We start from the raw sequence: 18,035 nt of genomic DNA, 5'->3' as shown, positions 1-18,035 counted from the left end.
TCACTACATGGAAGGTTTGTCTTGCACTGTTGAAACACTTTCTGATTTCCACTTTATGCATGAACTGTAGTTTTTTTAATGTTTAAAATGCAACAAAAATAAACTTATTTTTTTCTACATTTTGTTACTGATCTGAAAAAGGAACCATTACAGTTCTTGCAACTTATTGAAAAATGGAAATCAGATTACAGTAATGTGTTACATATGGTGTCTTACTCCAAAACACTGCACACACCACTGCATGTATACATTGTCCATAAACTTCCATGCACTAATGTACAATTACAGTTTTTGTTTTGTTTTTGTACCTGTATTGGCACAAAGTGAATAAACTAAACTAAAACTAACATGACTTAAATCTTCTTTTTATCAATATACATCTCAATAGAAAACCACCCCTTACTACAGGATTATGTTTTGAGAAATAATAGTGTTAAACACATAAGACAGAATCAGGATATGGGGAATCTATTTCTGGACGTGAGACCCTCTTAAACACCTGGTCTCAAATAAAGGGCCTCTTTAAATGCAAAGCTCTCACAGACATTGTTCTGGCTACAGATTTCTTTAGCATGTCTATTGTCTGTGCCATGTGGCTGTTTAAAGAGTCCTTAGGGTTCAAAACAGCTTGTCTCCAACATGTTGTGCCCTCTTAGAACACAAGATAAAAAACAGTATGAACAAGAGGAAGCCATTCAGCCCATCTAAACTCGTCCAGTTCCTAGTAGCTGATTGATCTCCAAACTTCACACACACACAATACTCTGCCACATTGCAAACATTTTAAAAATGAGCAAAACAGCAAATTGTTGATGCAGAAAGGTAATTTTCTGCATACAAAAATGTACTTGGGGATGACCGGCGCTCTACAAAAGCATCAAACCTCTCAATGTAGCAGAATAATATTTAAACAAACCAAAATGAAAAATGACTGCAAACTGTACTACAGCAGAAGCAACAGATGCACTTTGAATGTTATTTTTTAAAAGCTATGTAAAACCTACAGTTTTTGTTTGCTGTCCCCAAGTATTGTGCCCTACCCTCTCGCCTACGTCTGTCTCCACTTAATTTCCAACTGCGTCCTCTGTTCCTGGTTTGGGGGACCAAGTGAAGTCATGATTCTATAATGCTAAACCATCCATGTGAAGAATTACTGCTTGCGAAACATAAGGAAGACAAAAATACCACCTATTCTACTGAACAATTTAGACAACAGATATGTATAAAGATATGGGGTACATGAGTCATGCAATTTTAATACGCAATTAAAATTTAATTTCCAAAATGGAAAACCACTTAATTTTACAAAAAGACAGTTGAAGCACATTGCTTGTCTTTACAAAAGCTTGCCACTACGCTTGGAAATTGTTTTGATGTAGGTGACCCACCAGCAATGCAACAACAGTGCAATTGTATCATTTCAAGGTTGGGCCTATTTCCAGAGGTAAGTCGATTTCTGATTGATCTATGTCTGGTTTGAAATTCAAAATAGCATGATATGATACCTCAGGCAGTGACTAAATGTGGCGGGACACCCAGAGATGAGAGAAATATAGAAAACAAAAATACAGCTAGATAACTCTTTCAGATAAGGGGAGAACATGAATAGTTATATAACACTACCAAGGTTTATAATGATACCAGCTCTTTAAAGTAACTGTAGTTAGCAACAGTGTTCCATTGGTTTTCACCACCAGGCACATCCATTCATATTGTTGGTCTCAAAAATGCAGTTTTGAAAAACACGTTTTAGCGAACATGTATTTTCTTCTTAAAACATGATATCTGGTATTACGCTGCGTGAAAGAAATCTCAGTTTGCAAGCCATACTTTTCAGTGTTGCAATTTCTTGGTCATTTTACCTGGAGGGTGAAATTGTCCCCACGACTTCACTGGCTTCTTTCATGTCAATAACAAATCATCTGCTTCTGCTAGACTGGCATGCTTTCAGCCAATAACATGCTTTTACTCAGTAGAAGCTGCGAAGGTGAAATCACCTAGGAAGCGTTATATATTTCCTGGAAGGCAAGGCAGGCAAACTGGGAACTTTCTTTAACCTAGTGTAGTTCCATATGTCTGTTTTAAAATGAAAATATATGTTTGATATAACATGTGTTTCTTTAAAAACTGTCTATGAATTATAGCTAATGGAAGCACAAAAGGGCTAAGATATATGGAATTATTTTGTTAGCTACTGTTACTTTATCTAATTGGGCAGTTTAACCCAGCCACTTTCAACTACAGCTGAGTTGGTCGATTAATTGCTTGATCAATTACCTGCACTGGCCTTATATTAAGAAGTTCAGTGTGTGTGTGTGTGTGTGTGTGTGTGTGTGTGTGCTTTGGGCATGAAGAGCCCAGAAAAAAAGGGAACAATTTCTCAATATGTCAGTAGTTTGTGACTGAACAACCATTTAATGTACTACGTTTCGCATCCTGCGTTTGGCAACTTTACCTTTGTTTTATGAAAAGTATTTTGTTTTGTGAGCCAAAAAAAGAGCACAGAGAAAAGCTTTAACCATACAAACTCAACCAACCATACTGTCAGATTCAATAGTTTTCCCTCACCCCTGCCAACCGTTCCCAAAAGCTACTTTAACCATCCTAAGAATAACGTTTACCAACTGCAGTGTTTCCCAAACCTCTACCTGTCTCCAAACCTTCTTGAACTTCTGCTTGACTTTACTGCATCACCATTGGCAGAATAAATACATACATATCTGTGTGTACATGCATTGGCTGCTGAAGACAGGATAGGTTTTGTTTGTGTCTTCAGCAAGACCAAATATTAATTACTGCCTTAAGTGATACTTGAAAAACAAGTGACGCTCATGTGAATATTATGGGATTTGTGGAAACACACATCAAGAAAGATTGGAAGCAGTTTCACCTTACTAGAAAGAATCATCTTGAAGTTACAATTACTGTTCTTGAGAAACTGCCTCCTGACCTTTAACAGGGGGCTTGTGGGTGAATAATGCCATTTCACAAGCTCTTTATGTCTTGTTTTGATTCTGGATTGAGCCACAAGTAAGAACCAAGTTTTATGACCCAACATTAGCCCACTTACAATGGGGCAGAATTGGTTTCCTTGTCTTCAGACAGAGGTTAAAAAAACTGATAACAAATGTGCTCCCACACCTGTCCTCCACCTTTCAAAAGAACTTACAAGCAACCAACAAACAAACAAAACGTCTTTGGGATGATCAGGAGTTCAAATGAATTAATCTGTAAAAGCCTACCTGCTTCTCTCTGTCTTTTTCTTTGGGTTTCCCACTTGAGCCTTGTGATGAGTTCACATCCCGTGGAATGACAGAGATTTGATGAAGTGGCATGTTCATCACAGCCTGCTATTTGTTCTCTCAAGCAAGCAGAACCTTGCTCAAAGACACCATCTTCTTGGTTCGTATGTTAATCCAAGATCCTTTTGAAAAGAATGCAGAAGAAAGATCACATTAGGGGTGGTTTCAACGGCTTAAAAATAAATATGGATTATAAAAAAAAAGGAAGTAGCACATAAACAAGAACCTGCTAGGAAATTGTGACATCCATTCAAATATTTTCTTAGAATATACAGGATGACATGATTTTCAAGACAAAGATAATTTCTCTCAATAACTACCATCCCTTTTCTTTAATTGCTACTTTACAACAAATTGTACTTTATGCACTTATGTTTCTACATATCTAAATGTTTTTTAATGCAGCATATTTACAAGAAGATATTATATTAGCCATAAAAATAGGATAATTTTCAGGATTACAGGGTAATTACAAAGTCATTTGGCAACTGTGATGGAGCAAGGTCCTTCACAGCCACTTTGTGATAAACTTATTGAACAATGAAAGGTTGCGAGTTACTAAGAAAATACCACTTGGTGACAGAAACTAATAAAAGTTATACAGTGGCATGTCACATACTGGGACTGTGGTAAAGGTGTACATTGGAAAAGGCTGGATTATAAAAACTGATGGTTGTCAATATAACTTAAACAAAATATTGTTAATACCTAGTTTCCTGCCAATTGGATAAGCAATTCTCTAGATATATGCAAGATATATAGATATATAGTGGGCTGTCTGCCGTCAATGAGAGACATTATTTTCAAGTAAAATACTGCAGTGCCGTAGTGCAGAGTTTCCAAACCGGTGTGCCATGACATGTTCTATAATTCCTATGTTTAAAGTTCATAAAACCGTTTCCGAAGTGAAGACAGATTGAGATGATTCTCTCGCATCCTGTTAATGCAAACCACAGCTGTATACATGCCGCCAAGCCGACAGAGGGCGCTTCACGCAGCACCAGCATTATGCAGTTCCCTCTGTCCTACTCCACTTAATTTTCAACTGTGTCCTCTGGTCCTGGTTTTTGTACTGTGCTAAATGGATTGCTTAGGGTTAACTCTGTCAACACCTTAAGATTTTAAAGACTCCAATATCATCCCCTCTAATTCTTCTTTGATCTAAATGATGTGAAGAAATTACTCGTATTTAAATGTAACAGCTGGATGCAGACAAATGGCTTTATTCAACATCCTGTGTTCACTTCCCAAAACAACACCTGTGTATTTTATTAAATTCTGAATGACATTTTGAATAGACTTTATACAAACAAGTCGCTGAACAAACACAGCCATATCAGCGTCAGCACAGACACTATTGTAGGTTTGCTTACTATTATTCTAAAAAAGGTATTCTATAATATTTTATATTTTTATTATCATTAATTGGCCCCATATTTTGAAAAATACCTTCTTGTGGTTTTGGGGTAGACACAGTGTAAAGAAATCTTCTAACTGCTGTGATGATGTGAAGTATGCCCATAAAGTGAAAACAGAACTAAATAAAACACAAGTGTTGAAAACAACAGGAAGATGGAAAGAAAAGAAGGGAAGTAAAACAAGCGTAAATCACAGATGAAGTGTAAAAAGTGTACACATTACAGTTTATGGTTATGAAGCCCAGATGAGAGCACACTTAAACTGTGGTCTCCCACTTCAAGGAGGACATTGCTTTGATGAGAGGGCTAAAGTGTATGAGTTCTTAATTGAACTGAATCTAGATAAAACTAGGGTTAGGTAATAACTGATCAGTTTTTAAAATCCTAAAAATGTATCAACAAGTCCAATCCCAGGCACTATTTCAAAGTTAACACAGAAAACAGGACCAGGAGACACATTTTTAGTCAAGTCCGGTTTAAGTAAGAGGCACACTGTGACACAGTGGTGGGTTGATGGAATGGGTTACCAAACGAGCACTGATGGGCTGAACGGCCTTCTGTCATCAGCAACATTTGGAATCTTGAGGGTATAATCTGTAAGCTCCCTTGACAATCACAACTAATAAACTAAATTCTGTAACAAGCTGTGGAGTTACACCAGAGGTGGTAAAATGTATGTATATATGACAGAAGAGTACTATTTCAGACAGATCGCAAATAACATTGCAGAATGCATCATCATACAAAGGTGAAAAACGCAGACCCCTGGGATGTAATTAATAATTGATGTTGACTCCCACCTTGGAGGGATTTGTCTCCCCAATGGTCTGAATCCACCCACGCTTTGGTGCCTCAGAGTTTCATGCATTTAAATGAGGATTTGTTATCTACACACCATACTCCACACTATTAAGGGGAAAAAAAGTTTTTATTGAGAAAAAATTATATATTAAAAATACAAAACTGAAAGATCATAATTGGATAAGTCTCCACCCCCCTGAGTTAATAATTGGTGGAAGCACCCTTGGCAGCAATTACAGCTGTGAGTCTGTTGGGATAGGCTAAAGAAGAAAACAGTCTTGTGCGTATTTCGTTTAAGAGTGCAACAAACACAACATATATTATAATAGGAATAATAGATATACTAATATTTGATACTGTAAATTATTAATTTTAAATTATTCAATGTTGTGTGCAAGTGTTCGATATATGATGTCAGTGGAACATCTTGAGGCATGTACTGGTTTTTCTGCAAATATCAGGATGTTTAGTGTTTTTTTTTTTTTACTATTTGCTTAATACGCGATAGCTTTCGACAAGTTCGATGTTGACTATAAAATCCGGTCCTGCAAGAGTCTTGCGATGTTATTTATAGCTGTAATTGTAATTGAGTAGATTTGGTTGGGCGATAGCAAACCACTCCCCCTTCTCAACCCACTTGATAGCGATAGCTGCTTTTTGAAGGGCGAAAAGTGCTTGTTTTGGTTCCGCGAGATTTTGCTTGGAATTTTTCTTGTGTTTTATTATTATTATTATTATTATTATTATTATTATTATTATTATTATTTATTTCTTAGCAGACGCCCTTATCCAGGGCGACTTACAATTGTTACACGATATCACATTATTTTTACATACAATTACCCATTTATACAGTTGGGTTTTTACTAGAGCAATTTAGGTAAAGTACCTTGCTCAAGGGTACAGCAGCAGTGTCCCCACCTGGGATTGAACCCACAACCCTCCGGTCAAGAGTCCAGAGCCCTAACCACTACTCCACACTGCTGCCCTTATTACCGCGAATGCTTTTGCGTCCTCGTTCGCCAAGTGCTAAGTTTGATTTGGTCCAGCCCTTAAACTAAAGCATCAGTTTTGTAAACAGCAGAATAGTTTTCTTTTCTTTTTTTTACTGCTTAAAACAGAATGCTGTTTAGCTTAAATTGCTTTGTGAAATAAATAGATGGCATCGTTCAATGGGGGATAGTATTCAGCAGGCTTACTGTCGTGCCACAAACAATGAAGTTCAAATGACAGTACAGTACAGGAAAAAAAAAAATTATTGTATGTTTTTTGTTTTTATGGAATTGTTGTTTGAGTGATTTGACACTAAATTAGTGTTTTATTTATTTATTTATTTTTTTAAGTATAAACTGTTCCTCAAAAGTGACCATGTATGTTTCATACAGATGGGAAAAGATGATAAAACTTCACTAGTATACCTACTTTTGTGTTAAGAACTAGTACCGTAGTTTCAAAAAAGGATGAATGTTTTATTAAAATGGCCTGGAGACACTAATTGTATAACAAAAAAATTAAAACATTTGAATTTATTGCAAACATAGAAGGTTGTGTGTGTGTATTATTATTTTTTTTACCCTCACTATAACGCCACCCTCGCTTATTGCCCATTTTTGCCCATGGCCCTTACCTGGCGGTATAAAGAGGGTTGACTGTACCAGATATCAGGTTTTAAACTAAAACACAGACTATAAAATGTGTTTCTTTCAAAACTGCACTTTTGAAATCTATATCGAATGGAAGTGCACAACAGGCATGATTTATGGAATTATTGTGCCTAATTGTGTTAGCTACAATCACTTTAATTTTCCTTTTCCAGTTTGGTAGATTAACTGCAATGACTGCTGCATCAACCAAAACTATAAACAGATATTATAAGTTCAATAAAGCTTCCATGACTAATTAGACCAGCTGCTCCTGTCAACATTCTATCTAGGGAAACATCTTCCTGCAAGAATGAGACATTCCATGCTTAAACCCCAAGCATTCTACTGAGAAGAATGTACTTATTCATCTTCTACAGTCCCCCTTAAACTGTACAGAAAAGTTTAGCAGAACAAAAATGAGACCAGGGGGTCTCCTATTTCCTTTATTAAGTATGCACATTGTTATTTTCCTGTTGTTTTCGTAATTGCCGGACTAAATAAAACTTCTGTGAGTCTTTGAAATTGAATTGCTGTCAAGCAATTGTCCTAAGACACAGCTGAATATAACAGCTACAGGGCAACAGTGCAAATTACAACTGCTAGTTATTTTATAATTATGTTCTATATGAAGAATTTTCCATAACCAAATAAATAAGCAAATGTTTATACAAAAAAAAAAAAAAATTGAACGAGAGGAGGCCATCAGGCCCATCAATGGTCTGGTCAGTTTTTTAAGGATACAAATAATTCAGCATTAACAATGTGTCATAAATCCATTCACTCACCAGGGGAAAACAGGGGGAAAAAAAGAAATTTGTTAATCAGAATATTCTACCTTTTATTGCAACTGTAGTACCATTCAGTCAAGTGAAAATTATAAAGGGGTACTTAAAGTTCCTGGCACTTTACAAATACTGTCCTTATTGTGCTGAATTAGGTTATATTTTAGTGTTATGACACCTACAGTATGTGTGTCTTCGCATTTTTATTTCCATAACTTACAAAGGAGAAAGGTTTCATCTACTGTAGTTCCCATAAGCAAACAGGGCTGTTAGTGGAAGGTAATGTCTACAGTTTTAATTAGGAGCTGATTTTCAACCAACCCCCAGCTTATAATTTCCATGACACAGGGCATATTCAGAAAATAACTAATAGTTTCAGAATCGATGATGCACGTGCTATGGAAACTAGTCATCACAATTAAGTTACTATATGTGGGAGAGGAAATGAAGTGGAGAATTAAGACACAGGGTTGGAAAGTCTTGTTTACACAGAGTCACAAGGCTATGGAATGGGTTGTAGACACTGAATCATTGGGCTCCTTTAAGAACTGTCTTGACAAGGGTTTGTTTCATTAGGAGAAGTGTGTTTACATTCAAATTTAATGTCCACACGGAAGCAAGTGGAACAATGCTAGAGTTGAACTGACAGTACATGACCGCAATTTAATTGCGTGCAGGTGAATCCCTTGCACAATTTAATTGAGTGCAACACACAGGTGAATCCCTTTCACAATTTCCAGTCCTTTTAAAAGTTACGTTTAAAAGGAAATAATTACATTTTAAGAGGAGAGTTAACATTGCATTACACCGGCAGGATCTATGTGGTACATTTAGGGGCATTTCAAGTGGTTAAAACACATATTATCATGGCTATTGTCTGAACATGCTTGCTATGTGGCACCAGAACCAAAACATGTTCAGCTCATACAAATTTTGATTGTCAAACCATAGGGTTTCAGAACATGGTATTGCATCACAACCTATCATTAATATATCCCAGGAGACCATGAAACAATCATGGTAAACAAGGGTACCATGGTTTACCAAATGTCTGGGATATAATCCTGAAGTACTGTACATGCCCTTTAGCCTTATTGTGAAAGAAAGGATGGTAATTTGTACATTATTATTTTGTTAAATTGTTTGGCTCATACAGTATTCCTGTTACAAAAAAAAAAAAAAAAAGTAGCCTATGGTAACGTTATAAAATATGTGAAACTTGTCTTTTCTATGACAAAAAAAATGCTAAAATTCAGGGCCAGAAATAATTCAGTATTTGTTAAGCACCAACTGTCTCTTGGCCATTTCGCCAGTATGCCTAATGGCATGATAAAAAATATACATACATTTTCAAAACCATATAATTATGTGCAGTATTGAAAATTAAATACAGTACCTGAAGCAGATATACGCGTTTATCATATCAACAACATCAATTTGTGTTGTAAAAATAAAGCAAAAATTGTTTTGAAAAACTGTCCAAAATATTTACATGGGGGCAAAGAATGAAAAATGTCAAGAAAGAAAATGCCATTTTTGATATGGAAATTGTCAAAATAAAGGGGCAGCTGGAAGGTAAGAATTTACCAGTCAGGACAATTGCATTTAAAGACGACTATTAAACTGTATCTGTTGGTAATGTGGTTTCTTCTACTGCAGCGTTTTTTAAACTGGGGTACGCGAGAAAAATTCTAAAATGGCGGACAACGCATTTTATTTAGTACCACTTGCCAATCTACTGCAAACTTTTGCCATGTAATCAACATTTAATCGCTAACACCAGACTGATGTGCTGTGACAGAGCATTCAGTGCATACATGACTAATTTACATATGAAATATGTACGTTTTAAATACGCCCTGTTGCTTAAATGTCATATAAACAGTTGGGCGGTTACTGCAGTCTGTCTTTTGGATAAAAAAAATAAATAAAAATACATATTTTAAAAGTTGTTACGTCTGGTGTAAGAGTAAGACTTTTTAGCTTTCAATCAAGTGAAAAAATATGGATTGTTAGCTCAATACTAGTACATTACTAGAAAAGGGCGATCAAGACGAAAAACAGTCAGAGATTAAAAACGCCAAAAAAGTCTTGCGACTGAAGCTCTCTCCGATTTCCCTGCCATCATCAGTGATTTGTGTGGTAACAAGCAGGGACATCCATCACACGGATACTAGGTAAGCGTTTTATTATCATTTTTTTAAATTAGCATCAGTACTGTACATTTTAGTCATCAAGAATTTAAAAATGCCAATAATATGTTTTTGTAATGAGGTCAGTTGTAGAGATGCATAGATAGTGCACTTTTCTTTGCCTTCTTTTCTGTAATTTTATTCTCAATAAAAATACATGATTGCCATTTGCTATCACGGAATAGTCCTATGTCATTTCTGACTGACTGAGGTTAGCACAGAGGCTTTGTTGATTTTAATTAATTAGTAATAACAGTAAAATGATGTTGATGTTTCCAACAACTAGAAACCTGTCTGAGGGACTATTTTTTATCCAAAAGTAAATATACTGGCATATATTTGTAAACTGGATTATTGCAATACATTGGTCCTTCTATCCTGGAGTGATAATTTGGATAGGTTTTTAAAAAGTAATAGTTTGTATATATTTTTCAAAGTCAAACTGTTTTATTTGTAGCTATCTCACGGTTAATACAGCTGCACTTCAAAGAGCAAACTCATGGTTTGATAAACAAATTTGCTTCTTGTGATGGCCATCCAAGAATATTTCAATTTTATCAGACAGTTGCTTCCTCCCCTATCTTTCAAGATCAACTGCAGATAACTTTTCCACAGAAGCTATGGAGATTTTGGAAATCAGCTCTCCGCACAGATCCTAATAACAAAGTTACATATTTCAAATGCTCTTAGGCACTCTCAAGTTAGGAGTTTGTTAAAGAATGGAGGAAACGCTTTTGAAAATATGGCCCATAGAGAAATAGAGAACAGGAAGTACATAATGTTAGAACATGTAACTTAGACAAAAAATCGCGACATGATTTCTGAGTGTTATTACTGAGGGCGCAGTAAACCCGAGAGAGCTCTACCGAGGGAATAGTGTATTTAATCGGAAACTATTAAATAAAGAATTTAGTTAAGAGTAGGCTTATGAGTGTAAAGAGGAAGCATGAACAGAAATGTAATTTGATAGCAAACACTAAAAACTGACCAACCAGAAAACCGTAGCAAGCCAATACTTATCTGCCAATTTAACAAGACTGATAGGGATTGTCTATCACCACTATAAGTAATGAAGTCTGTAATGATTTTCTCATGTAATTTGCTATCAACAAGAGATTTCATAATGCTATCTTGACCTGGTTTGTGTTTGAGTGGGTACATGTTTAATCACGTTTAAAGCAAAACAAGTACCTCTGAAATTAATTCTAGAAATTAATTCTTTCATTAAAAAATAATAGGTTTGCTGCAACAGATAAATAAACAGATCAGCTGTTTTAACATCCAAATAACTAGGTCAGTAGACCCAATTCATTGAAAAACAAAACAAATTACTTTCAGTATAAAATTCTAACAATCAGTATCTGATGACTAAGTAAACTGTAAGTGTGACATTTTCACCATGATTCGATAAGCAGTTCTCTATGTATACAGGGTGTCCCAGTAGTCAGGCACCATAGGTATACTTGTTAATATTGGTTGTGTCTTGATTTATTTCAAGTATGAAATGTTTTTTTCTTTTTTTTTTTGTTTGTTTTTTTTTAAACAAAAGGGAACAAATTCAAATCATTTTGGCACAGATATTCAACTGGGTGTGCCTGCCTGATTTAACAGAGAACACGCTAATCAGCATTATATATGGTATTGCCTATGATGACTTCTGGAACAACCTACAAAACTCGAAAGTGTGAATAAAAACCTGGCAGTGTTCCTTACTGTAGATCAGTGGTTCCCAACCTTTTTGGGTGTGCAGATCCCTTATGAACTTCCAAAAATTTCGTGGACCACCATGTACTACTATCCTAATGACACACAATCGCTATACAAGGAAATGTGACTAATTTTGCTTTATAGCGAGGCAATTAGGAACAATGCCATATGGGAAATTGATTAACTTACCTAATGATTGCTGGTGCTTTTTCTGCGTTGTCACAGCCTGAATGGCAACAAGCGCAGAAAATCCACTTTCACAAGAGTATGTGGTGGCGAACGTGTAACCAGATGCCAGTCAGATTTCGTTGCATGGAGACTAATTTTAAAGAGCTGTCACATGAAAGTCTGTTAGACTGTCTTACTCCTTTGCTGTCAAGTTCATGTGCATTTCACTGTGAACGTTCACGAATGGGTTCATGAATTGTTTTTTGAGTCGTTTCTAAGTGCCACCGAAGATTAGCTAGCTTCAAAGTTTCATTCGACAACATCTCGTAGCACACAACACGCAGCGGTCACGGCTCCTCCTCGTTACCGGTCCAAGTAAATCCCATTTCCAAGTACGTATCACTGCATGTTGCAGGGTTTCACTGGATACTGCACCAGTGGAGGCTTGTGACTTTTTTGATAGGTGAGGCACAAATCACTAAATAGTTATTACCACCCCACATTCAATGGCTAACACACTAAAAAGTGAATGTATTTTGTTCAGCTGATTTCATATATACCTCCACTGAGAGCATTTTAATGCATTCAAATAACAGACTGCAGTCACTGTGTAAAATATACCCCCATCAATTAAAAAAAGCAACATTAGCACTGTAAACAACACACAACTTACAGAATTGCAGATACAAGTTTTTATAATCAATTCAATCAGCAACTTAAAACCACGCATTATTTAATTCTGCAAGTCATTAAGTGACATCAGCATGTAACATTCGCTATAAAAGACACAAATACAATATAACTAAATAATTAATTCAAAACAAACAAGGCAGCTTGTCATGTCATGGCAAGAAATTGACAATTGTACATCCATTAAAAGAGATGGAACTTTGCCTTATTTAGTTAAAAGAAGGAAACGTGCCCAACAATAGTGTGTTCACTGCCATTTTATTGACTCCTTGCCACATTCATTTACCGTCTTTCTTCAAAATCTCCAGTGCTAGTGTTATTCTGCCTTCCTTAACAATTGAACGTTCTGTTTGAAATAAAATTAAAGGGACCAGAATTAGGCTCAGGCTAGATAGGAAGGTAAAAGCAAAGACTGGTTTCGCAATTAACAGAGTTTAATTATGAAACAGAATCAGCTAAATTTGTCACCTGACTAAAAATAAAACCTGAAAACTTCAAGACCTACTTGTGTGTGTGTTCGCATTTACTTTTTCCAAAATACTTGTTTTATTTCTTAGCAATATGGACCTCTGTTAATATGGGGCAGAACACATTATTTAAAAATAAAATACAGTGCATGGTGGGATACTATCGTTTTAATTTCCACTGTTCATTGCGCTGCTAAGAACTGTAACCAAATTATTCTAATAGCATTAGATATTTGTACACATTACGCCCAACTAAACATGAAACTGTACTTCAGTGTGGACACTAAAGTTTGAGCTGGATTAATTCAAACATTTTTGAGTACAGTTCTCGAGATCGGTTATGTAGTGTGGACAGGGCCTAAAATTAAATATCCTTAATATTGCTGGCAAAGCCAAATATGAGGCTTGATTGCTGCCATCTACAGGACTGGAGTGTACCTTAATCAATGCTGTTATATTGTAGAACATTTTTATTTATTTTTTTAAACAAGCATTTTACGGTCATTGCTGCAGTGATATAGATTACCACGAATATGCATGCCTGCGTCCCTTTCCATTCTGTACGTCCAGTGAACGCAAGACAAAATATTTTTCCGTCCAATGGATTTATTTTGTGTCTAGTACGCAGAATTTAGCATTAACGCGACCTCTACATGTCACAATACTTTATACGTGTCTGCGGGCTACGTGACTTGCTTGTAGTTTTCTATGAGCATTGCCAGTCCTGAAACACCAAGGAAATTGGACAAGTTGGTCAATGCAACCACTGAGCCAGTTGCAAGGGCACCCCTTGTGAAGATCCTTCCGTTTCCCACAACTATTGCTTAATATTTGCAGACAACTATTAACTAGCATATTTAAGGCTTTTTTAATTCACTTACATTCTCCAATTTCTTGGTAAGGCAGTATATTACTTGTCTTAAACCACACTACAGTAAATCAATAGTTACTGTTTTCTATACTCTTTTCTGAATTATAAAATGTCCCCCACTTTAGTCCAAATAACCAACTAAATTACATAGAAAACGTACCTTTAGAAGTATCAAGTAACTTCCAATGTTTTCTTAATATTAAATATTAAAATCTGATTCAATATAAAACCTGATAAATACAATTCTAACAGTTCAACTTAGAAAATCTTCATTAAGAAAGGCTCATCATTAAACTTCAAAACGACTCACATGCAATCTATTTCAGCACTCACAATTATGGCTTTGTTGATCCTGCTTCCACAATTAGGACACAACATGACAAATGAAAACAGAAGAATGAAAGAAGACAGAGGTAAATGAAGGTCTGTCTCCAAGGAGACTGTTGAGCAAACTGAATGAGCCAGTGGTGTACTGTTACAACGCTACAACAGACCTTGAATGGTAAAGTGGCAACCAGGTTTCAGGAGGCAAAGAAGCTCATGTATGTATTTGTAGCTAGAAATTCTGTTGTTAACAAACTGGGATGTAGAAAATGATGGTCATCTTTTTAAAAGTAAATCGTTGAATAAATACACAAACCAAGCGTTGAGATATCTAATAATGTATTCATATTCAGTGGCTTTTTTTGTTTATTTTTTTAAACTGGATTTCACTTTGTAATCTACCTTGCATTCGTTCAAATCCAACAACAGAAATTGGAAAAACATTATTCCAAATTAGACTGCGTTGCCAAGCAGATGCAGACCTTTAATCTAGGGAAGTAATTGTCCGAGTTTAGCTCTTAAATATAGTGTTTTAAAACACTTTATTTTGCATACACCATACTTGTTATATAAACACAATACCCCATGAGCGTTCCCATTAAAACTGCTGTGCTAATTTCACACACAAAGAAAGCTGTTAACAATCCTTCAGGGGCTAGTGTATAGTGTACACTGCAATATGGACAACACGGGACACAGCAAAGGTACATATGTTTCTTGTAAACTTTACAGGGTGTTCTGCAGTACTTTAAACTTATACGATTTAGCAGGCTAGCAAAATATCTTAGCGGTCTGTTTCATAGAATAAAACTTAATTTTGCAGAACTTCTAAGTGGTTTGTGAAAATGTATCCGATATAATTCTTTATATTTCAAGGAAAACTTTCTCAGCTGCATTTTTGCTATATTTCTCCCCCTTTGAAACCTGCTACTAAGAGGCTTATTCACTGGCGAATCCTCTTAAAGTACATCAACCATATATCTTTTTAGAAGATATCCCAGGATGACCACAAAGAGGGGGTTGATGCAATCCAAAGGTGTTCCTCAATGCTGTACAATGGGAGAGTGGCTTATTTGGCTAGCCTCATTCGTGGAATACCTACTTTTCCACATTTTTCAGGTCAAAAGGTAGTTTGTACTGAAAACAGTGGAGGAAAACACAAAAACTGTTAAGTTTTTCTCAAATGTTACAAAACTAAAAACCAAAGAATTTAAAAATATCAAAAGAGCCCTCCAGTTAAATTCTGAGGTTCTTTATTTCTGTTTTTGTAAATTCAAATGTTCTGTTTTCCTCCTTACAGAAAGAATGGTGCTAATAACACTTTAGAACAGCTTTGTGAATTTGTGTAAAAAATAACCATTATGTGTTGATTGATACAGCACATTAAGCAACAAAAAGAACTCACATACTGTACACACATTGGAAGTGACACAGTTATGTACTGGGATATAATAACCGGTGAGCAACTTTTTTCAATGGGCTCATTCCATAATACACAGCCAGTTGATACAGGAAACCCACGCTCATTAACACCAGCAACAGAGTGTGACCCCAGCTCGCTTCTCAGACAAAAAAAAAATCTCACCTGAGATTATAAAAAATACTTCATGGGGTAGTGTGTGAAATGAGAATTGAATGCCCACCTTTGGGGTGGGCATTCAATTATCATATCACACACTACTCCATGCATTATTCTCTATATACTGTACTTTTAATATCAACAAGATTTAAAGGGCTAAGTATAACAGTGGGTGAATGCTTTCAAAAATAGACATGTTAATAGATTATATTTATCAATTAACAAAATGCAAAGTGAGTGAACAGAAGAAAAATCTACATCAAATCAATATTTGGTGTGACCAGCCTTTGCCTTCAAAACAGCATCAATTCTTCTAGGTACACTTGCACACAGTTTTTGAAGGAACTCGGCAGGTAGGTTGGCCCAAACATCTTGGAGAACTAATCACAGTTCTTCTGTGGATTTAGGCAGCCTCAGTTGCTTCTCTCTCTTCATGTAATCCCAGACAGACTCGATGATGTTGAGATCAGGGCTCTGTGGGGGCCATACCATCACTTCCAGGACTCCTTGTTCTTCTTTACGCTGAAGATAGTTCTTAATGACTTTCGCTGTATGTTAGGTACACTTGCACAAAGTCAGGGATTTTGTGGGCATATAGTCAGGTGTATGATTAAACAATTATACCAGACAGGTGCTAATGATCATCAATTCAACATGTAGGTTGAAACACAATCATTAACTGAAACAGAAACAGCTGTGTAGGAGGAATAAAACTGGGTGAGGAACAGCCAAACTCCTCTAACAAGGTGAGGTTGCTGAAGACAGTTTACTGTCAAAAGTCATACACCATGGCAAGACTGAGCACAGCAACAAGACACAAGGTAGTTATACTGCATCAGCAAGGTCTCTCCCAGGCAGAAATTTCAAGGCAGACAGGGGTTTCTAGATGTGCTGTCCAAGCTCTTTTGAAGAAGCACAAAGAAACGGGCAACATTGAGGACCGTAGACGCAGTGGTCGGCCAAGGAAACTTACTGCAGCAGATGAAAGACACATCATGCTTACTTCCCTTCACAATCGGAAGATGTCCAGCAGTGCCATCAGCTCAGAATTGGCAGAAAACAGTGGGACCCTGGTACACCCTGGTACTGTCTGGAGAAGTCTGGTCAGAAGTGGCCTTCATGGAAGACTTGCGGCCAAAAAGTCCGACGTGGAAACAAGGCCAAGTGACTCAACTATGCACGAAAACACTGGGGTGCAGAAAAATGGCAGCAGGTGCTCTGGACTGATGAGTCAAAATTTGAAATATTTGGCTGTAGCAGAAGGCAGTTTGTTCGCCGAAGGGCTGGAGAGCGGTACACAAATGAGTGTCTGCAGGCAACAGTGAAGCATGGTGGAGGTTCCTTGCAAGTTTGGGGCTGCATTTCTGCAAATGGAGTTGGGGATTTGGTCAGAATTAATGGTCTCCTCAATGCTGAGAAGTACAGGCAGATACTTATCCATCATGCAATACCATCGGGGAGGCATCTGATTGGCCCCAAATTTATTCTGCAGCATGACAACGACCCCAAACATACAGCGAAAGTCATTAAGAACTATCTTCAGCGTAAAGAAGAACAAGGAGTCCTGGAAGTGATGGTATGGCCGCCACAGAGCCCTGATCTCAACATCATCGAGTCTGTCTGGGATTACATGAAGAGAGAGAAGCAACTGAGGCTGCCTAAATCCACAGAAGAACTGTGGTTAGTTCTCCAAGATGTTTGGGCCAACCTACCTGCCGAGTTCCTTCAAAAAGTGTGTGCAAGTGTACCTAGAAGAATTGATGCTGTTTTGAAGGCAAAGGGTGGTCACACCAAATACTGATTTGATCTAGATTTTTCTTCTGTTCACTCACTTTGCATTTTGTTAATTGATAAATATAAACTATTAACATGTCTATTTTTGAAAGCATTCTTACTTTACAGCATTTTTTCACACCTGCCTAAAACTTTTGCACAGTACTGTATATATACACACACACACACACACTGAGTGTACAAAACATTAGGAACACCTGCTCTTTCCATGAAATAGACTGACGAGGTGAATCCAGGTGAAAGCTATGATCCCTTATTGATGTAACCTGTTAAATCCACTTCAATCAGTGGGGCATC

General features: G+C 36.6%; 1 protein-coding gene across 9 annotated transcripts in view; it reads right to left on the bottom strand.

Annotated features, from left to right (window-relative positions):
- Positions 1–18,035, bottom strand: part of LOC117414489 (E3 ubiquitin-protein ligase MARCHF8-like) — a 112,860-nt gene that overhangs the window by 82,238 nt on the left and 12,587 nt on the right. For 7 of the 9 annotated variants that reach the window (XM_059026535.1, XM_059026529.1, XM_059026533.1 and 4 more), the window contains exon 2: positions 3,243–3,424. In XM_059026535.1, the coding sequence (XP_058882518.1) occupies positions 3,243–3,341 (99 nt within the window). In that variant the 5' untranslated portion in view covers positions 3,342–3,424. Of the gene's footprint in view, positions 1–3,242; positions 3,425–12,034; positions 14,634–18,035 lie in introns of those variants that run through there. The other 2 variants (XM_059026530.1, XM_059026536.1) reach the window with 2 other exon arrangements.

Source organism: Acipenser ruthenus, chromosome 7 (assembly GCF_902713425.1).
Source record: "Acipenser ruthenus chromosome 7, fAciRut3.2 maternal haplotype, whole genome shotgun sequence".
Lineage (NCBI taxonomy): Eukaryota > Metazoa > Chordata > Actinopteri > Acipenseriformes > Acipenseridae > Acipenser > Acipenser ruthenus.
This window is presented reverse-complemented; position numbering and strand designations above follow the sequence as displayed.